Below are 25,494 nucleotides of genomic sequence, written 5' to 3'. Positions count from 1 at the left end.
TTTGTTCTGTAAACGGCATAAAAGCTTTCTTAAATGGGTCATCTTATCTCTCACTCTTTTCTAGGGTTCGTTCCAACTCCAAGGTTAACATTAAAAATGAAAAAAGATCTGTATGAAGCATGACAAAGCATTCCCTCACACAAATCAGAGCTAAGAGTTAAAATACTCCTACAGGAACCACAGTGTCAATTGTAGAGTTCAATGTAGTGACATTTCTATTTTAAAAGTTGGAATCTCTGTTTTGAAATTTGCTCTTTAATATTGACTTGAAAATCAAGTCGATACTTTCCATCCAAAAGGAAAATGAAAAAAAAAAACACACATTTAAGACACAAATGTTCTGTCAATTTGAGATTTTTATAATTGTATGAAACAGAAAGCAAGCATATTATCACTCTTTGAAACTCACCTTTGTAACCATGAAAGGATGCTAGCAAATATCTTCACCAACTAGGTGACACATGAATGAGACTCACCTGTCAAATAGAGTAATTTACCAAGGCCCAGAAACGTGTAATTCGTCAGAAAACTCCAAGTACCAATGTTAACACACATACAGAAATGCATACAAAAGTAAGCAAACATTTCCAGAAAGAAATGATTCTCAAGGCTCAGCTCAAGCTCAAATGACTCAAATGAGGATTTTTTTTTTAAGAAGGTCAACAAAAAGGTCAATTACAGAAATATACTGTCATGGAAGTTAGTGTGAAAGCTACTGTATTTCCTTAAGATGTTTTCATGTTGATGTAAACTTCCAGTAAATGTTAACCATATGTCCAAAATATTTTTCTGCTTCTTTCAATCCTTTTCAACATCCTTCACAATAAGGAACAAAAGGCTTTGAACAGGAGAATCTATTAGGATTTTTTATTAGAGATTTTAAAAGAGAAGAACTTTATATTTTTGTTCCATTTCTCCCAGAAATATTACACACACACATTTACGCAAGGAAAGAAAGTCAAATCTCTCTCTTGAACAGAAGATGAAACGCACGAACGAGTCTCTTTTTGATTTAATTTTATTGGAGGAAATATCGCAGTATGAAATTTCAGTTTTGCTTCTTGCTTTCCTGCCTGTCTTCCAATTAGTTAGTTCATTTACTCACATAGTTCTTCCCATATGAACTTTTTCCCAACAGTTTGCTTTGCTGAACAACAGCAAAAATAAAACCCCCACAATAACATCTACTTTCATTTGCATTTTTTTTACTAGATACTAGTTTCTCTGTCTCTCTCTCTCTGAAGTTTGTTTTTCATTCTTGCAGTTATGCTCCCCTCTTTGCTTTGAAGTCATTGCCACTTTCACCAGGCAGTTCGTATTCCCATTCCTCTGAAAGTTAGCCAGTTCACACAGCCAGCGTTTGAGCAGTCTCCCTTTTGTGTAAATGAGATGAAAAAAAAAAAGGAGTTTCCTGTAAAATCACAGAAAGCACCAGATTGAAGAACATAACAATCCGTGCCTTTATGGATCTTTCAGTGGAGATTCAACATTGACATTTAAAATATTTTAAAATCCCATGAAGTATCTAATTGCGTTGAGAATAAAAAGTCGGAGGGGGAGGATTAAAAGTCAAAGATTTTATATACTTAAAATTCTTTGGGATGATTACATTCCTCCCAATGAAATAAGAAGGCAAAATGAACGGTCAAAGAGGTAACAACACTGAGGGTTTAAAATTGCTCTTTGTCCAATGTCCAGTGCTCGTGTTCTGTTAGCCAGATGGCATCAGTGCTGGTCACTTGCTGTAACACTCCGAGTGAATGTCCACCAAGGATTTTTCTTTTCAAATATTCTGTGCCTTGAAAAAAAATGTCAAAGCCTAACATTAAAAATAAAAAAGCAGCACAATAAGATAAATTGAAACACAAAAGGTTGGTAAAAATAAAAGTTGATTTCTGAAAGGGCAAAAACTAAGCACATTACAAAAAGTCATACAAAGCACAGTCTTTCCCTGTGATTTCAGGAATTCAAGTATTTGGCAAGATACTTTTACAGCTGTCTGTATCTAAAAGAAAACTTTGTCCTGGACAAGGAGCTTTGTGTTTTATAAATGCGTTAAGTGCCTGCTTCCTTCCAAGTGTTCTGCTTAACACTTCCCAAGTTTGTGTTGATCAAGCTGTGTGTAATGGAATTATTTGCAGAACTTAATAGCCTTTGCTATTTTCCCATGGGAATTCTGCAGAAATTAACAGTGTCTAGTTTTTTCATGCATTTACTACATTATTGCATATTCGCTGAACTGAACTATGTACCTGGAAATCTATGCAAATACTTTAAAGCCAGTCAATCTTAGAGCCATGTCTAAAATAACTCTTACTACCACTTATCTTTCATGGTAACACCTTTTGTCTTTTAAAATATATCACATGTTTAATATAAATAAAACCCATATTAGTGTTCAAATAGACAAATTATTATGGTATGTTTTATAAATTTTACTTATAAAATAAGTGTCTGATAAATGTCAGTTGTTTTCATCCTGGTTGTAGAACCTTAAGCTAATGCGAGTCTTCAGACTGGGGCATATGCTTTTGGCACCACCCTGATGCTGGTTATAAAATCTCATCACGCCTAAGTACAATTTAACAGCAGGAGCCAGTGCCTGCCCACCAGTTATGAAGGGTATTGATATACCCAGGGGCCAATCACAATGCTGGGGTGCTGTGAGCCACATTTAGAGGAAGCATTCATTTGGAGGCTGATCTTTTGGCCAAGGAGCAGGACGATGAGGCCCTGTTACAGTTAGTAACCCCTGTGCAACTGCACTGACATAACTGAATCAACTGATCTTGTCTTTTTTGCCAAGATTGACTTGCTCCCTCCTTATGAAACTTTTACTTAAGTCAAAAATTTGATTATTTGATTTATTTTAACATTAGATTTGTAACATGAGGCCACCATTATTTCACTCTGAAGGGAAAGAAACAACAGCCTCTTACAGATATTGAAAGATAATCTCAAGAAAAGATCAAAATACAGGGGGAAAAAAGAGTGGATACTGGTCCCAAGACTTTGGACTAGCCTCTACTGCTTTCGCAGGCCGTAAGCATGGAGCTGGATGGGAAGTGGAGTAGTCAGGGCACAAACTGCCACTCATATGGGATCCCAGCGCTTCCAAAGTGAGGATTTATCCATTGAGCCATCACGACAGTCCCAACTCCAAAATATTTGAGAACGAGGAGGAGGAGGACACAGTAGGTGAGTACGATTCACAGGAGCGCAGAGGAGAAACGCTGCTCCCCAGCCTCTCATTTCTCATTGAAGACTCTGGAAAGTGATTACTGCTTGTAGGGCACAGCCATGTATACACAGTGAGCACTGTGTGGGCAGCAGCAGCTAGGATTCATCAAAGAAGGGTTGATCGTCCTGCCCCCCCACACTGCTTTACACTTCAGAGGAAATACTGTCACATCTTGATTCTGTGATCCCCATAAGGCCGCCTCACTTCTCTGTCTTCTGGTCTACCACACACAGTGTGACTCGCAGAGGCTACAGGTTTCCTAGGGGACCGAAGGAGGACAGGGATGGGGAGGAAAGGGCAACATGCAAAGGAACCCTCAGGATGCCTCCCATGCTACAGCCAGAACTCCATGCTCACCAATTGTGCTTTAAATATTCCTATAAAGAGCAACCTTTAATAGTAAAAGTTAAGGGGCCAGTCTGTGGCGTAACATACTAAGCCTCAGCTTGAGGCACCAGCATCCCTGTATGGGCTCTACTTTCAGATTTGGCTGCTCCACTTCTGAGCCAGTTCCTTGCTAATACACCTGGGGAAACAGCACAGGATGATTCAAGTCCTTGGGACCCTGCATCCATGTGGAAGACCTGGACAAAGCTCTTAGCTCCTGGCTCTGGATTGGTCCAGCTCTGCCCATTGTGGACATTTGCGGAAGGAACCAATGGATGGAAGATCTCTCTCTCTCTCTCTCTCTCTCTCTCTCTCTCTCTCTCTCTCTCTCTCCAAGTAAACAGATAAATCTTTAAAAATAAAGACATAAGTAACAGGGGCTGCTATGGTAACACAACATGTTGTTCCTCTACCCTGTGGCATCAGCATTCCAGATGGAAGCCAGTTTCATGTCACAAGTACTCTGCTTCCAATCCAGCTTTCTGCTTTTATGCTATGGGAAAGCAGCAGAGGATGGCCCAAGTCTTTGGGTCCTCTGCCTGTGTGAGACCCAGAGGAGCCTCCTGGCCCCCTGCTTTGCATCAGCTGGGTTCTGGCCACTATAGACATTTGGGGAATGAACCAGCAGATGGAAAGCCTCTCTCTATCTTTCCTTCTATGTTAAAAAAAGAAAATATGCCTCTCAAATAAAAATAAATAAATCCTGAAGAGATAGCAAGAATATCTGTTAAAAACCTCTGGATGGGTAGCCTGTGATGTCTATTCTGGATTTACATTGCTTCCTGTCTGGACTTTCCCTTCAGCAGGCTCCACCTTTCCACACCTGCCTCCCCAAGGACCTTTCGTTGTCTTCTGGCAGCTCAGAATTCCTTGGAGTGTGAGTCATCATCGTCAGGGACATTCAGGTACCTGCTGTGGTCCAACCATGTGTGTCCTATCAAAGTGGAACTCTTAACCTCCCAGGTGATGACATTGGACGTGGGGCCTTTGGGAGATGGTTACAGCAGGACACAGCCTTCCTTACTGAGATCAGCAGCGAGAGGTTTCTCACGTCTTCCCCTGTGTACGCACCCAGAGAAGGCAGCGTGTGTGAGCCAGAAGGCCAGCCCTCCCCAGGTACCAAGTCTGCAAATGCTTTGATCTTGGCTTCCCCAGCCTCCAGAATGATGAGAAGTAAGATTTACTGTCCATAAGCTACTCAGTTTATGGTATTTTGCTACAGCAACTAAATAAACTGAGACACTAATCCCCATCACAGTTATTACCTCCTGGCCCGGCAGCACAGAGGCAGTGCCTGTAACAACTGGGCAAGCACAGCCTTTCTCCCACACTATGGTCAGGTCAAGCCACACTGGCTGCTTCAGCAACAGGAAGAAGATACCTTAGGGGGATGTTTACACTGGCTGAAATATTGATCAGGGTGGCCGTGGGCCCTGGAGCTGCAGGGCTGCAGGGCCAGGAAAATAAATTTTTCTCTTCCAGAAAGGCGATCTGCTGTTTCCTTGCCTGGCTTTTCCCTAAGATGGGGTGACTGTGTTTCCAAGATCAATCTTGACATTTCAATTCCAGAAAAGTTCTAGCTTTCCAGATTCAGCTAGAGCCTATTTGTCTCCCAGACACACTCACCTCCACAGGTCAGCCTTCAGCAACTAGCATAACAAATGGTTTGCTCTAGTTCGCACTGAAGAATCCATGAGCCATCATGCTGGATAGTATATAGTCATTCAAAACTCCAAGTGAGCTTGCAAGGAACATCTCCCACAGCCCCAAGGCTCTGCTTTAGCTTTCGCACCCCCATTTCCAATCTACAGGAGATGCAAGTGAGTAGGTATTTTGTAATTGTTTATTTTTGCTGTATGTGTGCATATCCTGTGGATACTTTTTATTTGCATTTTTTTCTTTCTTTGGAGGAAGTGGAGATGGGAATGCTGCATTTTGGAAAGGAATTTCTGATGACTGAGAGGATATTTGCTCCAGCAAATCTCCAGCTTAGAGTTTGCTGGGCACTGTCTGAAACGACTTGGATTTTAAGATGAATCACTGGAAGGAATAACGGTATACGTGCAAAGCAAATCTAAGAAAATAGTTTTGCAATGGGCCAGCATCAAGCCCTGGTACAAGCAGGGAGTCCTCACATGGCTGTGGCTACCAGAGCCAGAAGTGTCCCAGCCTGCCTGAGTCCTGTGCCGCTGCTCTTAGCAGGCAGGGTTACCACTTAAAAGTCTAAGCAAGCCAAGCTCATGGACTTGGATTGTGGCTGCTGGGGTCTTCAGTTACTATCTACTGTACCTATATACCTAATCCTTTCAAACGCACATACTTAGTCTATAAGGAAAAGTATGTACCTATTGGGTTTAAAATGAGTGTTAGGGCTATAGAATCAGTAGAATTTACTACAAGCTCCGTAAGCTGTGGATTGTCAAAAGGACGTAGAGTTTCAATGGGGAAAAAAAAGAAACAGAAAATCAAGTGAAGGATGGAGTGTGAATGCTTATGCGTGTGTTGACAACAGTGCATGCCCAGGGGACAGGGAGGTGATGTGAGCAGAGATGGGGACTCCAACAAAGCAAAAATACTAAATGCATTCACATTCTGTGACTGCTTTATTGTTTCCAGGCTTTGGGATGCTACATCAGGGTGAATGGTTGTGGAGGACTATAAGGAAAGCTCACAAGCCACTCAACACAGCTCTTAGGATGAACAACAGAATTAAGACAGCAATTGCATAGGATGCTATTCCCTGTGGTTTCAGCAATGGCCTTTAACAAACCTCCCAGACAAAACATTGGGGCATGGCACCCTACTGCGCCTTCTCTCCTGTCACTTACACCCAAAGAACTGAGAACTGGCCGACACTCCCAGCAGGTCGTGTGACAAGGCCACAGGGATCATCATCAGACAGTCCCTCCCGCTGTGGGTCTGCAGCTGGATACCTCCCTGCCCCTTTGGATGTGACATCAAAATCAATCCTGATGCTCAACACGGTGGGTTTGAGAACTGTGAAGCCGATGATGTGGTTGTAGGGCTAGAGAGCTATAGACGGCCAGTGCTACCATACAAAATAGCTAGACTGCTTCTCAGAATGCTAAAAAGTAATTTGAAACTTTAGTCACAACCACCTAGTTTTGTCTCCTCGACTGCAAAAAGGTAGCTGAGAGTAAGGCAGGAACTATATGACTAAGAATATGGCCAAGTGATTGTATCAGTTGCAATATCAGTTGCCCTCCGTCGTATATGTTTGACTTCTGTTTGGAGCCTCTACTGCTTCTGCTGCTAATGTGTCCTAAGCCTTGCAGTTCCCATGGCTTGAGTAGTGCTGGAATTCTCTTGCTTTAATGCCAGCTCCCACAGAGGGAACAAAGACACTCTTCCAGCGAGGGACTAGCTCCCTCACCAGGACCTCACGCTTTGCCAGGAACCTTCTTGTTGTTCTCATAGCTGATGCCCCCGATGCCCTCCAGTATATTCATGGGCAGAGGGAACACGATGGTGGAATTCTTCTCCGTGGCCACAGTGGTTAAGGTTTGTAGGTAGCGCAGCTGTAGGGCTATGGGTGACTCAGCCAGCACCATGGAGGCCGACTTCAGAGATTTGGAAGCATTCATCTCTCCTTCGGCTGCAAGGACCTACAACGACAGAAACATCACAGCTGGGACGGGACTTGCTTTTGCTGGAACCATGCCCCAACGTAGAAACAATTGTATCATCTGCTTCCTTGGCAAGGATCAGCTTTTTACACGGTGAGGGAAACTGGAGGAGATTACAGGAAGCAGGGAGAGATATTTTACAAGGATAAGTGTCTGGGTTTCATTTCCAAACACGAAGACCAGCACTATCTTGAACACAAAGACTGCTTGGCCAGCCACCCTAGGAATGCACTTGAACCTTGTTGGAGCCACTCGACCTGCTGCATTAAGTTTTCAGAGATGTCTGAAATTGAAGGCCTCCAATTGGCTTGTTTGTGGCTTTTGCTTATCATAGACGAGATTTCCCTTTATTCTGGTGCCAGTGCAGCCCCATGCTGACAATGCCAGGATTGTTTCCGGCCTTCTCAGCTCTTTCTGGCAGGTAGCTTTGAGTGCCAGCCTGATCACCCCCACCTAGCTCCACTCTCTTCCTAGTTCTCAGATAGCAAATGAACAACCCAGCTGGCACCCAGTCGCCCCATGGGTGATGCTTCCCTCCTCTGTGTGAAAGCGATCCCCACCCATCGCTGCCAAGGGCCTGCTTGAGAGCTGCTGCAACTTTAGAAGACACACCAGCCAAGGGTGGCAGACAAAAGACTTCATCAACTCTCAAGTGAGATTCCAAAAAAGGCTACCGCAAGGGTCCTAACCGCTACATTTTTGATACTTCGGGAAATCAATCCACAGGGACGCGGCAGCTACAGATGCATCAGGCACATGCAGGACCAGGGGGCACATGCGATTTGTAATTCTAACCTGAATCGTATTGCAATCTAGTAACATTTCACAGACTAGAACAACCATGCTCAAACACAGGCCCTGATGGCTACATCCCCAACACTGGCTTTACACAAAGGTGGGATCCTGCAACAATCTGACACTCTTTGGCTCTGGAGTGAGGCCTGCGAGTTGGTGTGGGGGGCTGGTGCACTCTCGGCTTAGTTGTTCAGCATGCTGCGGAACAGGCTCTTATCCAGCACCCTCCAAGTACATGAAGCTGCTAGTCACCTTTTGTTGGAAGGGACTTCTCTGAAAGCTAAATCTTTTTATGATTTCAAAAAAAAGCACTGCTAAGGATTCCAAGGAGCTGGCAGTTTGAGCTATCTGCTCCACCTGCTCTCATCCCACATCGGAGTGCCTGGGTTCGAGTCCTGGCTGCTTCCTGCTGTTGTGTATCTGGGAGGTGGCAGGGGATGCCTTCAGTGGCTGGGTCCCTGTCAGTCCCCTGGCAGACCCCGCTGCGGAGCTGGAACCCTCGCTTCATTCTGGCTCAGTCCTGGATGTTGTGCACACGTGGGGAGCAAACCAGTGAATGGAAAACTTCTCTCTCTCTCAACTTGCTTTTCAAGTAAGCCAAGATAACTAACTACCCTTTACTAAACAGTTGCCAGAGCCTTGTTTTTGAGCTCGGTCCCTGTGTAGCCCACATCAAGCAGCTCAGCTGTCCTCGCCGTGTGAGCCGGGCATCCTTACCCTGGCGCGGGCCTCCCGGGTGGCCTCTGCCTCTGCCGCCATGGACCTCTGCAACTGCACGGGAATCCGGACATCTTTGATCTCCACTCGGGCCACGCGGATCCCCCAGAGCTCAGTGGCGTCATCCAGCAAGGTCTGGTTGCAAATGAAGAGGAAGGACAGGGACCGTGACGTGCGATTCTGATACCTTTGTTTCATACTGCAGGATAAACCAGCGACTCCCGCTGCTTTCAGAGTGACGGCGTTTAGACTGATGCCCTCACTCAGACCTGGATTCTGCCTGCCACGTGCCACGGTCAGTCACTGGACCAGGTTTTACCTCTGGTTGTCAGTTTCCCCACCAATGAAAGGTTTCTTCTCAGGAAGGCACTGAGGCTTAGAGATAAGACCTCCAACTCTCAGGGCCTAACAATGATTCAATAGATAAGAATGTGGAGATGGTATTTGTCCCGTAGCCAGTTTTAAACAAATAGCAAGGTGTGGTGTCTTTTTTTTTGTTTGTTTGTTTGTTTGTTTTTTAGAAGCAGAATCAGGCTGAGGTCAAAACGTAAAACCTTAAAATTCACAGCAGACAACTTGGGAAGAATGTTAAGAAAAAATGGTGAGATCAGAGGGGCTGGTGGCTGGTGTAACAGGCTAACCCTCTGCCTGTAATGCTGGCATCCCATGGGGATACCTGTTTGTGTCCCAACTGCTCCACTTCCCATCAGCTCCCTGCTTGTGGCCTTGGAAAGCAGTGGAGGACAGCCCCAACCCTTGAGACTCTGTACCCGCCTTGGGAGGCCCGGCTCCTGGCTTCAGATTAGCTCAGCCACAGCCATTGCAGCCAACTGGGGAGAGTCAGCAGATGGAAGATCTCCCTCTCTCTATCCTTTCTGCAAAACCTGCCTTTCAAATAAAAATAAACACATCTTTTAGAAAAAGAAAGAAATGGGGCCATCAGAAGGGCAATCCCTCTTGAGGGAGGCATGAAGACCTCCACGGCCGGGTGATCCAGGGACCCCCATCCTTCTGTGGTCCTTGTAGGACCAGGGAGCAGGTGAAACCTCGTAAGAACCCTGTAGCCTGACCACATCTGGGAAACGCTGGATTGACGAAGGCATCAGGCTTTTACAGACGACAGGAGGAATTATCAAACAGAGTAGAAATGATCTCATTAAGGTGTCGGGACCTTTGTATAACTTTTAGGATGGGAGGAGATGCTGAGAAGGACAAAGTGGAATTTCCTCACCCAGCTTACAGAAACGAACATCAGTATCAAGGCATCACTGATTGAAACAGATATAGAAATGTGATTGTCTATGAGCCGGGATGTGAAGCAATGAGGTTAATACCTGACGCATCATCCTCGATGCTGCATTGCTATGACGACACTATGGCAAGTCTGCGCCTTAGCAGATGTATCATCTCCTAACCTTCAAACTCCACTGAATCAACATGTTCCCTGAGATATGGGAGCCCCTCTGCAGTAGCATAAAATAAAACAAACCTTGTTTCTACCCTCTTCAGGAGGGGCTACAACACTCGCTCAGTTTTGAATTCCAAAGAAGATGGATGAAGGCGTCAATTCTACTTGACTCTCTTCTCCCGCCCAGATACTCAAACACGTACCTTGTCATGGTAGATAAGTTAGTCAAAAGTCACAGTTCCGTCTGTGGAAAAGTGGTGTGTGTGTGTGTATGTGTGTGTGTGTGTGTGTGTGAGAGAGAGAGAGAGAGAGAGAGAGAGAGAGAGAGAGAGAGAGAGAGAGAGAGACATATGGGGTGCTTTGGACCACTCGTTGGTAACCACTGATCCTGGGACTGAGCGAAAGCGCCAGGTTTTGGTTCTTGCTGTCCTTACCTGGATGCTATGGGCAATCTCTTCCCGCCCTGATAGAATCTGGGACAAGGTCTGCGTCCCTAGGACGTTCCGCAGAGTGGTCTGAGCGAGCAGAAACGTGGCTTGGTGCACATCGTGGACATTAGCCACGGCCGACACGGCACTGTAGATCCTGTAATAGACGACCCCGTCCACCTGCGTCGTCACAGAGTCTCTGGTGAGGATCTGTGGAGCGAGAGAAGGGCCAAGGCACAGCGAGCGATGGAGCGACCGCCAGCCGCGAGACACTGCGTGCAGGCAACAATCCTGGCGGAGTCTTCCCCGTGCACATCAGAACTCCCGCACAGGCGTAATCCCTATCTACCCTGTTACTTCACCTTAGAGAAGTCTTCGTACCGAACAAGCAGAAGCCCCTGGCTGGCCGTAGTGAGAATGGGTGCTTCAAGGCTCAAAAGGACAGTAGAATTTCACCTTGTTCTACTTCTAAACAGAGGTAGAACACTTGTTTCCTTGCTAAACTTTGTGGGTTTTTTGTTTTTTGTTTTTGAAATATAATGACTTGATGATGCAGTACTGCCTAGGAACGTTAGATGGCACCAGAGACCATTTTATAATCAAGTGGCAAGCACCTGATTTCACTTTACAAGGTTTAATGACTGGGTACTTTGAAGGAAAATTCAGGTGACTGCACCTGCCATGAACTCAAACCTAGAACCATCCATAACAGAGCCAGAAAAGCCCTACTTTGGGTAATCACACATACTAAGCACTCCTCTCCCTGAGCCTGGCTGAGTCTAAAGTGGGTGCTCTACAGTTTCTAATAAGGGTACAGAGTTGGCACTGCTGGTCTCTGATTGAATGTCCTGACCAGAAGGAAGGAAATTAACATTCACTCGTAAATGTTGACTTTCTGCCTTCTCTCCTTTCCCTCCCACCTTCTAGGTCCCATTCAGATTATCTTCTCCTGGGGATCACCTGGGTAACACCTGGGTAACACCTGGGTAACACAGGGTGACAGGATTAGTATTAGTAACTCAGTTCCTCTCGCCTACCACTCACTGGTTTGGTCATTTATTGGTAGTTCTACAAATGGAGTTATTGGAAATCTATACTTGTTGTGGGTGTGGTGCAGCCTCTGTCCCCATATCTGTCCTGCATGGACACATCCAAACATACATGCAATCTAGGCAGAGGGGAGTCCCGTCGGTTTCAGGATGAGTGTGAGAAGGCGTGTCGAGGCACCATTGCCAGCAGACGCTGCCTCCAGCCAGGTGCGCCTCAGCTGCTCTGCTGCCCCTCAGCTGCTCTGCTGCCGATCCCAGCCTCGCTGCTAAGGACCTGTTCTCTGCTCCTCCACCCCAGCCCTGCTGACAGCCGCACTGTTCTCTCAGACTTCCATTCCAAGTCGCTGGTCCTTGCGCTTGGCCTACTTCTCATTTTGCAAAACAAACTCCTGGGGTTTCAGAAACCTCCTGGGTCAATTCAAGGGCTTTTGTTTTGGTTTGGTTTGGTTTGGGGGGTGGCGAGGTAAGGAGAGCAGACTTCAGTTCATCATCTGCCTTACATTTTAAAAACATTCTGTGAGATTTCAATTGTCAGTGTAAGAGTGAAGATAGATTTTATTTCTGATAAAAATACAAGGATACTCAGTTGATGAAAAGCATAGTTGAAAAAAAGAAAAAACCTACAGATAAGATTTCAAAACGCTTTACATCAAAATAAACTTTTATTTTATTTTATTTTACTTTGTTTTGTTTGGCACAGCTTTTAAACTTTACCCAGCGTTACCTCTTGTGGAGGAATGTTGCAAGTGACCGTTCGCAGATCAACCTTGACAAACACATCTATGCAGGGCAGGACCAGGATCAAACCTACGAGGAAGAAAAGGCCTCTGAAATCCCTTCTCCCCTGCAAAGAGTGATGACCAGTGTTTCCCTGGGTATTTGGTCCACACCTCCTTCCTAGCACCAGCATTACGTACACAAACGGCTTTGGGAAAGTGATTTCCTCCTCTTGGTCAGCAACTCAAGAAAACTAGTTGGCTGACAACGAAGGCGTTTTATCAAGAAGCTAAAGACTCCTGCTATGTTAAACTTTTTTTTATAAACAAATGTTATCATCCAAGTGTTATTTGACATCATTAGAGACAATGTTTTGTCCATTCATTTCTCTTTCTGAAAAATGCTTTTCAAAGATTCAAGTAATAGACTGTTGGCCTTGAATTCCAGTGCCCAGCAGCATTCTGAGTCACCTTCCATAATACTAAAGGAATAGCAGCTGGAATATTCCCAGGGTCCTAGACTCCCTGAAGCCAGGGTATTCCAGGACTAACAATTTCTCACTAGTCACATTCCAGTTTCAGAACAAGCAGCCTTCCTGAGTTGGGAAGCATTGCAGTTGGGCCAGCTGGGGAAGAGTCGGCACTGCAAAACTCATCTTTAGGTCCTTAACATTATCCCAGAGAATGTTCTTTCTTCATTGTAAAGTGTAGATGCCAGGGGCTGGCACTGTGGCATATAAATTAATCCTGTGGGGCCCGGCAGCGTGGCCTAGCGGCTAAAGTCCTCACTTTGAACGCCCCGGGACCCTATATGGGCACCGGTTCCAATCCCGGCAGCTCCACTTCCCATCCAGCTCCCTGCTTGTGGCCTGGGAAAGCAGTCGAGGATGGCCCAATGCACTGGGACACTGCACCCACGTGGGAGACCTGGAGGAGGTTCCTGGTTCCCGGCTTCGGATTGGCGCAGCACCAGCCGTTGCGGCTCACTTGGGGAGTGAATCATCGGACGGAAGATCTTCCTCTCTGTCTCTCCTCCTCTATATATATCTGCCTTTCCAATAAAAATAAATAAATCTTTAAAAAAAATAAAAATAAATTAATCCTGTGCCTGCAGGGGCCAGCACTGCATTGGAGCACCAGTTTGAGTTCCGGGTGCTCCACTTCTGATCCAGCTTCCTGCTCGTGGCCTAGGAGAGCACAGAGGATGTGCTTGAACTCCTGTACCCACAGGGGAGACCTGGAAGAAGCTCCAGGCTCCTGGCTTAGGATCAGCCTGGTTCAGACCATCGCAGCAGATAGAAGAGTTCTGTGTTTCTCTGTCAATCTGCCTTTCAAATAAAAGTAAATAAATCTTTAAAAAAAAGAAAGTTACATGCTGGCAAGTTGGGGACACTAATCCGTTTCCATTTCCAGGATTATTGCTCAGATTTTCTTCCTTTTTTTAAAAAAAAAAATAAACTTTCTGTTTACATTTTCAGTATGAATTACAGCTTAGCACACACTCATGCCAGCCTGGGAGTAAGGAGTGGGACACGGTCACCGGGCATGAACACTGTAAACCCCAGACCCTCATTCAGGATATAGGGTGGCCCAGCCAACTGATTCAGGGCCTCTGGGATGTTGCCAGGGAGATCATGCTCCCCGAGGCCGCAGGGTCTGGGTGAGGCACGGCCCCTTCCTTGTGTCCCAACACCCAAACCTCGCCAATCACCCCCAAGGTGACTCTGTTTCTAAGGAGATAGATTTTGGTTTGTGTGTCATGCAACAGGCTGATCATTCGGGCAGAAACATCTGCTTTCTTTGGGTCTCTAAACTTCTCTGAGACTTGTGGTCAGAATTACTACCCACTTCACTTTCTTCCTCAGTTCTCCGTCATGGGTTAAGACCATAACCCTTGGAAAATTCAGTCTCACGCCAGCTTTGTAGGGTCACATAATCAGGAACCCTTGCCTAACTCTCCTGAGTTCTGGTTTCCTAATCAATATAAGACGACAGCGAAAATTGAAATGTGATGCAATCTGACAGTGAAATAGCTTATCTTACAATACACAGGGCTAGGTATATATTTGGTGCTGTTGTTATTAACACTTTTGTTGTTAAACAGCAGTTTACAGCTTAGAAGAGTGCAAAGGTTCTCCATTAGCTCTTTGGCTTGCTTCCCTCAAGTCGCTGTGATCTCTCGAGCTAACATGTCCACCCTAGAGACACGTATGACGAGAGCAGTTGTCATCCTGGGACATTTACTAGTGAGGTCTTCTGGGAAAGCCCCGTTAAGAGAAGATGCCTTTCTCTCTAGAGTGTTCCCAGTTGTGACTCCTCTGCCTCGCTCAGATCCACTTTTATGTCAACTTACGGGCTTAGTCCCATCAGATGGAGCCTGTTCTGTGATCGCTCAGCAGGTGATCCCAACACATCTGGTTTGAGAAATTCACAAGGGCATCCACAATAAGGAATCCGTGTCCTCTTTCTCTTAGGTCCTTCACAAAACCCAGCGGGAAGACGACTCTACTTGCAATGCTTAAGCTTCCTTCACCAACTACTTGTGAAATGTCACATTTTTTCAGAAACATGCACCAAAGTGCCTGCCATGCACTCAGAGCCAAGTGCAAGGCACTCAGAGTATTTATTACCACAGATAACATGCACCGGGACAAAGAGCAGTTTTACTCCAACTATAAAAAGGAACCAAAAATGCGTTGTCAGACAGCCGTAGCTAATAACCATTGCTTCATGGCTGCCTTCTGAGGTTATGGGCATTAAAGATCCCTAATAATTTAGTTTCAATTTATTTGAAAGGCAGAAAGAAGGAGGAGGAGACAGTGACAGTGAGAGATCATCCAGCTGCTGGTTTTCTCCCCAACAGCCAGACCTGAGACAGGCTGAACCCAGGAGCTAGGACCTCGTTCTGAGTCTCCTACGTGAGTGGCAGGGACCAAGCCAATTGAGCCATTACCTGCCACCTCCCGGGCTGCATGTCACCCAGACACTGGAATTGCGGAGCCCATGCTGTAACACAGCTGCTAAGTCACCACCTAGAATGTTAGCATCCCCTATGGGCAATTGTTCATGGCTTGGCTACTCTGTTTTATACCCAATACCCTGTCAACGGTCTGGGGAAAGCAGCGGGGGATGGCTCAAGGACTCCGGCTACAGTAGCCACAGGGGAGACCCAACTGGAGCTCCTGGTTCCCAGCTTGGCCTGGCCCAGTCATGACTACTACAGCTATCTGGGGAGCGAGCCAGCAGGTGGAAGATCTCTCTCTGTGTCTTCCCTTCCCTCTCCCCTGTAACTCTTTCAAATAAATAAGTAAGGACATAATTTTTATTTTTTAAAAAAGTGAAAACTTGGAGTTGTGAGGAAAGCTGGGATTGAAATCCAGGCCCTTCAATATAATATGCAAATATCCCAAGCAGCATAATTTGCTTTAGAAAGATTTATTTATTTGGCCTGAAACAATAGCCTAGTGGTTGAGTCCTCGCCTTGAATCCACTGGGATCCCATATGGGCAGAGGTTCGTGTTCCTACCACTCCACTTCCCATCCAGCTCCCTGCTTGTGCCCTGGGAAAGCAGCAGAGGACAGCCCCAAACCTTGTAATCCTGAACTTGCATGGGAAACCTGGAGAAGGCTCCTGGCTCCTGGCTCCTGGCTTCAGATTGGCTCAGCCCAAGCCGTTAGCCATTTGGGGAGTGAACCAGAGGTAGAGGATCATTCTCTCTGTATCTTCTTCTTTCTGTATATATGTTTTTTTTTTTCAATAAAAAAGTAAACTAAATGTTGAATGGTTTATTTATTTATAAAAGCCAGAGTGTCAGAGAAGGAAAGACAGAGTGAGAGATTTTCCAACTACTGTTTCATTCCTAAAATGGCCTCAACAGTCAGCTGAACCGAGGCCAAGAGCCAGCAGCTCCTTCTGTGTCTTCCACAAGGGTGCAGGGGACCAAGAACTTGAGCCTCCCTCCTCTGCTGTGCCAGACCCTTAGGAGGGAACTGGATCGGAAGTGGAGCAGCTGGGATCCAAACCAGCATCCATGTGGAATGTCACTACACCATGGTTAGCACCAGCCCCCTAAGCAGCACGTTCCTTGCTGTGCCGAATGCACACTCCTAAGATGATGTTTCATATCCTTTGCTTTCGAGAATAGTATTAGCTTTTGTGGCACTTTTTCTAACTCAAAACAAATATTGCAGTCTCATATGGCTTGGCTAAATATACACTATGAAAGGTTAGTAGTGTTAAATCAGCATCTCACCATTTAGGTATCAACATCCCCAGTGTTGGCCAGAGAAAAAAGCTTCATCCTTTTATGACAGGACAAGCTCAGAATGTTTTTTTTTCTTCCCAAGGTTGTAGACAGAAAGAAACATGCAACATTAGGTGTTGCAATGCCTAAAATTTCAATTTTGCCTCCACCTATTGTAAGAAGACAATTGGATAGAAAGACAATAGGGAACCTGCTGGTGTGAAATGAAAACCAGCTATAATCCTGTGAGAAAGCTGCAGGAACTCAGAACAAAGGTCCTGCAGCAGTTGAAAAAGAAACGCATGGGTGCAGGAACTCCCTAGTCCTCAAGCTTTGACAGCAGATCAAAGAGAGATGCTTCTTCCAGTGTCTAGTAGCCAGCCAGAAGAAAACACTGTCTACTTTGTCTACTGATTGGACCTCCCTCGCATACAAGCACATAACAACATCCTGTATCTGACTCCCCCTTCCTTATGTCTATCTGACTGTCAATCTGTAACAGTCTAGCTGTTAATAAACCTTGGCTATTGACCATCAATTAGTAGTAGTCCGTGTGTGTGATTATCAGCTCCATACACCAACTGCTTCGCTGCAAGACAGCAAACAATCTATAAAACTAATCTTGGATAAATCAGCAAACCTATGCTAGCTTCAGGCTCCTTATTTTCAGGACCAGAGTCTCTACCCACAAGGAGTTGGGAGTTGTCTCCTCTCAGGTTTGTGGTTTGGAGCGTTACCAGTCAGATGGAGCCAGACTTGATGACGTCAGCAAATCGAGAAGCCATCCCAGCTGATGTTCTCTCAAGTTGTCTGAGCTGAGCAACAAGAGTTTGCCCTTCACTGTACTCCATAACCTCCTGCAAGTGTCAGCAACTGATACTGGGCTGCACATCTGGAATCAACAACCCATCCCAGGACCACTAGGCATTGCTGTGGTACTGCCCATTAAGGATGGTTTCCTGCTCCATCTCTCAATTGATTTAATTGCCACAGGAAGAAATTATCTTTTGCTGATATCTTGGCCCTTTTTAAAAAGTGAGAAACAATGTCAACAACCCAAATACTGCACCTGCGGTTTTCAGTGGTTTACACTGGCCAGTTCCCATTTCCCTTCACGCTTGTGAAGTTCTCTTAGCGACCCTGAAATAAGCGACATCTGAACAACCTAACCAGAGTCACTCTTCCCTGGATCTCTTCGAGAGACAGAGCGAGAACATGCGTTCAGATTTTCAAACTCTCAAACCACCAGAGGCCACACCCACGAAGTGTGCAACAGGGCAACGTTCTTCTGCTGTACAGGCCGGAGCTCCAGCCTCTGATTTTTCTTTGCTTCTCCAGAGGTACACACCACCAAGAAAGATAAGTGGGATGCAGAAAAGGGAGTAATGGGAGGTGAGGGGCCCACGGTCATGACCAGGGCAGCCACGGTGTCATACCTGGCCCTTTGGCTTTGTCAGCTTGGATGCGTCCCAGGCGGAACACCACAGCACGTTCGTACTCCTTGACGATCTAAGAGGTGAAGGGAGAGCATTGAATGTGGTGCTTGATCAGCTCGTTGGGAGAGCAGTGTTGACTTCCCAGGGCATTACCTTCAAGCACATCCAGATGGAGACGGGGAAGGTGATGATCATCAACAGGAAAGAAAGCGTCCAGAGAATCCAGCCACACACCCCGAGTCGTTTACTGCTGATGCCTAGAGGAAGAGACGTGGCAAGCCTGCGGTCAGTGTGATTCCTAGAAAAACCACTAAGGGGTGTCTGCCTGAGCAACTATGTGGATAGCTCCAAGCCTGTTGGGACTGAGACGGAAGCTTTCATCCAGCCTGACCCCGACTGCTGCTACACACACACGCACACTCAGGCAGGCTTTCGGGAATTAAAATGAACCCGTCCCTTCCAAGAAATTCTCACTGCAGTCAACAGCAATAATAATAATTACTGCATTTACATAGAGCTATATGGTTTAATATTCTCAAAACACAGCAAACAGTGTTTCTCAATTGTGATCCATGCACCAGCAGTACCAGAATCCTCAGCTTCTAGTCCCTGGAAATTCTTCAAGTAAAACACTAAGTCACCTCCACGGCAGGCAGGTCGATGGGTAGGCAGGCAGGTGTAATTATCCCCAGAGGGAAGTGATGTGGCACATCGCAACTACCTTATATGATATACTTTATATCATATCAATTACTTGATTTCTTGAGTCTCAAGTTTCTTTTTCACAAAACGTACAAATCTGATGAACCATTTTGTTCTGGAATTCCTCAGAAGTGTTTTACCTCTTTGGTAATTCTTTCTCCTGGTTCTTAGTTGACAACAATCATTGCCCTCCATCCCACATTCCTTCAATTGATCCACATTCTTTACATGAACACTAGAACCGTTTCTATTGACCATGTCTCCAACTAGGAAAAGCTGCACACACCCCATTCCTTTGCTCTGCACTTTGCAATGAACACCTGCTTTCCTCCACCACTCTAACAGCAGGGATTGGCCTTCTGCACACTGGGCAAGCAGACCCGGTGTATGGATCCTACAGCAATGCCTGCAGCTGGTTGGAGTATTGTTCAGCAATGGCTCACTCTCCTACTGATTGGCATTAAGTTTTGCTCTGAAAAACAACACTGCAATAGCAGTGCCTTGTGGGACCAATACACTTTCTCACTGATTCTTCATTATATGAATTGTACTTCTTCATTTATCTGAAAGGTGGACCAACAAACAGAGAAGGCAGAAAGAGAGAGATTAATCTTCCATCTGTTGGTTCACTCCCTGAATGGCCACAGGTCACATCAGCGCCTGGCTAAAACCAGAAGCCAGGAACCCCAACGAGGTCTCCCACATGACAGACATGGTTCATGTACTGGGACCACATCCCACTGCCTTCCCAGATACATTTGCGGGAAGCTGATCAAAAGTTTGCCCAGGTAGGACTCCAACTGGCACTCTGATATCAGATGTTATAGCTGCAGATAGAAGCTTCACGTGCTGTGCTGACACCTCCCATTGGTCTTGATGAAAGTGCTAGGGGCAGCACAGTCTGTCCCCTGGGGTATCACTGTAATGGCTGCTGCCCATAAACCTGGAGGTGTTCTGGAGCTCTGCTTGCATCAGTGCAGCACACACAGACAGCTGGAAGAGATGCATCCATACTCAATGTCCAAATCAAGCCCTGGAGATCCCCAAAGTAGTCCTAACACCAGCAGCATGAACAAGTGCTCGTCTCACAGGGAAAAATCTCCCAAGCCCCAATAAGCCCTTGCATCATTGCACATGTGCTTGAGGAAAGGCTCTATTAGGTGTTAAACAGAGATGGAAAAAGAAAATGAGACATGATTAGGCTTCCAAGCAATACACCTGAGTATCAGAGCCACCCAAGCCACTGCTTCTGTGAGAATTGGTGGAGCCAAGAGGTGTCATTAGCTGGTTAATGTGGGTGTCTGTGAGCACTGCTCCCTGCTTCCCTGCAGGTGCCCCAGCTCCGCCTGGGCAGCAGGCACAGCTGGGGGGGCAGGAAGCAGTGGCGGTGGTCACAGAGCAAAGACTGCTTTGATAGCTTCCTGAGGTGTACATTCTTCAAGTAGCCTTTCTGCTCCCTGAAAAGCTCTTGCTCTGTCCCCCCCACAGCCAGCTTAAAGTAGGATGCCATGCCAAGAATTAGACTTGAAAGTCAGATTACAAAGTAACTTTAAAAATACCCCTTCCTGCCCTGAATTTAGCCACACAAGGCTCCAGACAGAGCCTTCCCTTGAAGCTGAAAGGATGATGAAAGTAAAAGGGTGCTACCACCTCTTTGTGCCCACTAGGTTCCAGCAGGTATGCTGTCTGTGAACAGCTGTGACCTAACCATAAAACCACTGTCACATGCTTACGTCCTGGCACACAAATGAATTTCCACCCTCCAAGAACTTTCCTTGATTTCTTTCATTTGTTTAACAAATATTTTATCAGAAATGATGTGGCACTTGTCATCAAAGGTTTGAGTGCAGGAGGGGAAAGACACCATGGAGGTAGAAGGAGCAACTGAGTCAGCACTCCAGATGCATTTTTCCAGGATGTCCACAGCTAGTGAACTGATTGGCCACTATGTCCAGTGTACAGCTGTGATAAAGAACATCACACTGTTGGATAACACCATCCTTTCCATCTGCAAAGCCAGAACCATGACTGGAAGCCCAGAGGTGCTAACACTAGGGAGAACTATAGGTGTACTGGAAGAGCTTTGGAGGTAAGCAAAATCAACCATTCACTTCACAGAGGTGCAACTTCTGAGTTCCTGCTGTCATCATCACCTTGCTCTCCCTTTCACGAAGGATGCAGTCACACATTCCAGAAGCTGACGTTCACATTGACCGTTACTGATTCATACAGTCATGTCAAGCCTATTTCCAACTGTACAGGCATGCCCTAGGGCTTTGTTCCTGGTGTGTAGATACCCCTCGTACCTCTGGAGGGTTAAACACCCTCTAGGATGGCAAATGCTCCAGGCAAGATTGGTGAAGTGTGGGAGACCAGAGAGTGGGGAAGAATCACTGGCATTAGAAATGGAAATGAAGTATGGCAAATAAAGCAGGCTAGATGACTTGGCTGCCAATAGTGTTGTTGACTTGGTCATCAGTATTTACAGATTAGATCAATCCACAAATAACAGTTTTGTGTTATAACAATCAGTCTTGTCCTTTCTTTCTTAGCAGATACAACGGTTTAGGTATTCGGAGCTTGTTTTCAGATGTCAAGGAAGATTGAGACACGTCACAGTCAGGGAAGTGGAAGTTACAGCTGCATTGAGGCACGAATACATTGCTCCCAGTATATCAAGCACTACAGAAAACACTGCCACATTCGAGCCAGGTTGTAAATCATCTGTAACTCTCAGGAATGCTGCTGGGAGTGCCAACTGAATTTGAGAGTTCACCAGAACTCCTTGGATGCATCTACACATACTCTAGGACTCCACATTCAACTTCAAAGTAGAATAAATAAGATAAATGAGTGTTAAGAACACTGGAAAACCATCTTCAAGAATAGTCAGTACAACTCTACTCACGAAAGGCGAAAGAGAGAATCATCTGAAGTTAACAGCAGAATGGATAAATAGGTCTGTGGATAGATTTTTAAAATATGTATTTATTTTCAACTTATTTAAAAAGGAGACAGAGAGGGAGAGAGAGAGAGAGAGATGGAGAGAGAGAGAGAGAGAGAGCGAGAGAGCACTTTATCTGCTAGTTGACTCCCCCACATGCCTGCAACAGTCAGGATCCCAGCACACCATCCAAATCTCGCAGACAGATGGTGAGGACCCTAATCTGTGGCCTCTTGGAGCGCATTAACAGGCGCTGGATTGTGGTTGGATGCCTAATAGTCAGTTCTCTAACCAGAAACCTCCGTATGCTATGCCAGCATCCCAAGTGGTGACTTAAATGCTGTGTCACTTGCCTGTCCCAAGTTGTGGAATATTTATACAGTAAATAAAACCCAGAAAGGAAAAAGACAAAAATTACTGTTATATGCAATAATAACATATATCAGACATAGAGGTAAATACTTTTTAATTGTATGCATACTGTGTGATCTGAGCGATATGTGTTCATTAAAAAATGGAATATTATATTTGCAGTCACAGTAGTGGCTTTCTCTGGGTGTTGGAGTTTATGGTATTCACAAGGAAGGAATGTGAATGAGTCTTTTTGAGTGCCAGAAGTGTTCCATATGTTTATCAGGGTGATGGTTATATAAACTTCTTATTGACTCAATGGAAATAAGTGAAAATAAAAAGAGAGGAATAGGAAGAGCAAAGCAAAGGCTGTTTATTCAGAACTTGATAACATAAGACAGTCCTCCAGCATCACTCGTATCTTGGCAGAGGCGAGCAAGCAGGGAGAAGAGCAGGGTTTCAGTGTGCTGATGGAGGCTGTGGGCCTTGGAAGGCTGCAAAGGGGCAACCCAGGATGGCGGAATCCTCGGGGACTGTGTGGGTGGCATGTATCACCTCCCTGATTGGTCCTAATTTGGACATGGGGAAAGAATTAGGGGAGCTATTAGTTATTGATCAAGTCCCGGCCCTTTAAAATTGATGGTTGACCACTGGCTTCCTCTGCTTCACGCATACTGCCCTCCTGCACCCTGCCCCACCTCCATATAATGAGAAGACAGCTAAAGGAGCACTTGCTGGGGCTGGCAATGTGGCACATCCAGCGAAGCCATTGCTGTGACTCCAGCATCACACATCAGAGCGCCGTGCTAGAGACCCAGATGGAGTTTCAGGCTCCTGGGTTTGGCCTAGCAGAGCCTTGGCAATTGTGACTTCCCGGGGAGTGAGCCAGTGGACACAGGATCTCTCTCGCTCTCTCTCTCTTTTTCTCTCCCTTTTTCCCTCCCTCCCCTGCTTCCTCTGTATGTGTGTGTGTGTGTGTGTGTGTGTGTGTGTCCCCAGTTCTCTGTAACACTATATTTCAAATAAATACCTTTTAAAAAAAATTAAGATTTCTCTCTGCCCACATCCCCCACACTTTTAATCTGTGTCTGAAATAACAACCCTGGCCATAACAAGCGCTAATGCTCTCCCCTTAAGACTGACGCCCAAACATTCTCATGACGGTGTTAGAGGCAACAGTGGCAAATGAGAATCATCATGAAAGAACAGCAGTGAAGGGTTAGTTAAGACAAGCATGATAAAACCATGCAATATCACAGGACACAAGGCTTTAAGAAGTTCACAAAAGCATGAAAAAATTATAGAACAGTGTTACGAGAAAAAGGAATATGACAAAATGTATAGATGGTAGGAAATTTTTGGAAGATAATTAACCAAAACATTAACAGCAGTTATTCCCGAGTGGTGGAAGTGCTAAGTGATTTATTATAGTTATGAGCATCTTTAATTCTGATTTGCTTATAATTTTAAAAAGTAAAGTTAGAAAAATCAAGTCAAAGTATTTAAAAGTTCTTTGTGTTTCCAGAGCAGAAAGAAAAAAAAAAAAAACAGATGTTTCCTAAGGGGGAAAAATAATAGAAGGGCTGTGGGATAGGGACACTCAGCTTCCCAAGGCTTGGGGATGAGGCTCAACAATTCTCTATGCTTGTGTATATACTTCCAGTATGTGAAAACATGGTCAGTAAAACACAGCTACAGCAAAGCCCTGGTTCCTTCCCTCCACAATAATCAAGGGCTTTGAAGACCAAACATGAAATCTACAATAATCCCATAGGGGTTCAGCACTATCTGTTCGTTACCTGTCATTCATCTTTCTAATTGTCTTTCCCCCCTGAAATATACGCACTTTTTGTCTAGGAACACTTTCCTGGAAATAGTGAAATTGTTCAAAAGCAAACCTGTACTTCTCAAAATGTTTCCTGGGTCTGGTAGCTTCACCAGAATCTGGGTGCTTGGTTGGCTACAAGATCTCAAGCCCAACTGATACTGAGAATTTGTGGGATGGCCAGAATTTCTGGGTTTTGGAACCAAGAATCTGTATTTCTAGGAAGCTTCTCAGGAAGAGTCTTTGACTGGTTGATGGTTAGAATATCAAGCACATAAGTAATCTAGATCCTAATGAACTTCAACTTCTTATGAAAAAGAATGGGTGTTGGGAGAAGGTCAGAAGTCACTAAGCAGTGATGAGCTGGTACAGGCTTAAGAACAGCGAGCCTCCTCTGACAACAGCACTTCCAGGGGAAAACCCCACCACTGCCAGCTGAATCTGGTCCATCTGAGGGACTCAAGAACTTGGAGTTATGCAGGGACACACAGGGGTTTACAAAGTTGGCACGTGCCAGTTACAAAGGACCAACTCCATGAGACTCGTGCTGGGGTAACGACAAGAACTGGGTCTTCCATTCAGTTCCCCTGCCATTCATGATAGAAACACATGTACTGCTTGAATGACTAGTAGTGTAGTCTGTAGATATTAATCTCTAAGTTGGAGAAGGACAAGGGCAAGCTTTTCCCACAAAGAATGATCAGCTTTGCACTTCTTGGAATCTGCCAAACACATAGCAAAGCACAAATTCAAAATATTAGCCCTCGCTGTTTGTTCTGCAATAGTTTTCCATTATATTAAACAAACAAAAGCAAGAAAAATCGTGAATACTTTCAAATGTCTCTTTGAGCTCATCTTCAGTCCTGACTTCCACCAAACCGATGCCTGTTAAGAGGGAAGTTAACAGGTTTCCACCAAGCTGAACAACAAAGGGGCTGCTCGGAAGAGAACCCCACCCCAGCCCACCTGCTTGCATTTCCAAGGGGCATTTACTTCCTGAAGTAAATGGCAGTGTCTCTGTGCCTACTTCAAGAAAAAAGCTGCTTCTCCAATTCAGGCAAAAGCCTTCAAAAGTATACTGTTGATTATAAAAACTAATAGTAAACATGCCCTCCATTTCTAACTTTTCTGGGATGTCTTCGGCTACATAACACATGCAGCATGGATCGGTTCTCTCTTATTTTCTTTCACACACACACACACACCCCACCATGATCACTTTTGGGACCTTCATGAAGATTTTTTTAATTCTCCAAGACTTTGTTTTCTTCTTTGTATAAGAATTACTATAAGATTTTAAACGATAATGCAAGCTTTTTAATGCATAAAGGTCCTAATGTTCATCCAAGTTCTTAGGATGTATGTTTTCTTTCTCTAAGCTTCATTGTTCAAGTATGATAGAGCTAAAGGCAAGTTTTCTTCTGAATCATAGCATCATTAGATGACACATGAAGAGAAACAAAAGCCATTCTCTTTGCATATCTGCCGATTTAATTGAAAAGATAAAATCATCACAAAGCACAAATCCCATCAGAAACCAAAGAAAAAGAGCAAAATGCTATGCAAGGAACAGTAAAACCAGCCTAAGTGATGAACCCAAACTG

At 45.1% G+C, this 25,494-nt stretch overlaps 1 protein-coding gene across 1 annotated transcript in view; it reads right to left on the bottom strand.

Moving 5' to 3' along the window:
• Positions 1 to 6,810: 6,810 nt before the first annotated feature.
• Positions 6,811 to 25,494, bottom strand: part of STOML3 (stomatin like 3) — an 18,933-nt gene continuing 249 nt past the window's right edge. The window contains exons 2-7 of the mRNA XM_004577505.2: positions 18,222 to 18,325; positions 18,069 to 18,141; positions 12,397 to 12,479; positions 10,630 to 10,833; positions 8,788 to 8,922; positions 6,811 to 7,254 (exon numbers count right to left, since the gene is read on the bottom strand). Of these exons, the coding sequence (XP_004577562.1) occupies positions 7,030 to 7,254; positions 8,788 to 8,922; positions 10,630 to 10,833; positions 12,397 to 12,479; positions 18,069 to 18,141; positions 18,222 to 18,325 (824 nt within the window). The 3' untranslated portion in view covers positions 6,811 to 7,029. The remainder of the gene's footprint in view (positions 7,255 to 8,787; positions 8,923 to 10,629; positions 10,834 to 12,396; positions 12,480 to 18,068; positions 18,142 to 18,221; positions 18,326 to 25,494) is intronic.

This window comes from Ochotona princeps, chromosome 12 (genome assembly GCF_030435755.1).
Source record: "Ochotona princeps isolate mOchPri1 chromosome 12, mOchPri1.hap1, whole genome shotgun sequence".
Taxonomy (NCBI): Eukaryota; Metazoa; Chordata; class Mammalia; order Lagomorpha; family Ochotonidae; genus Ochotona; species Ochotona princeps.
The sequence above is the reverse complement of the archived record's forward strand: the minus strand, read 5'-3'. Positions and strand labels throughout refer to the sequence as shown.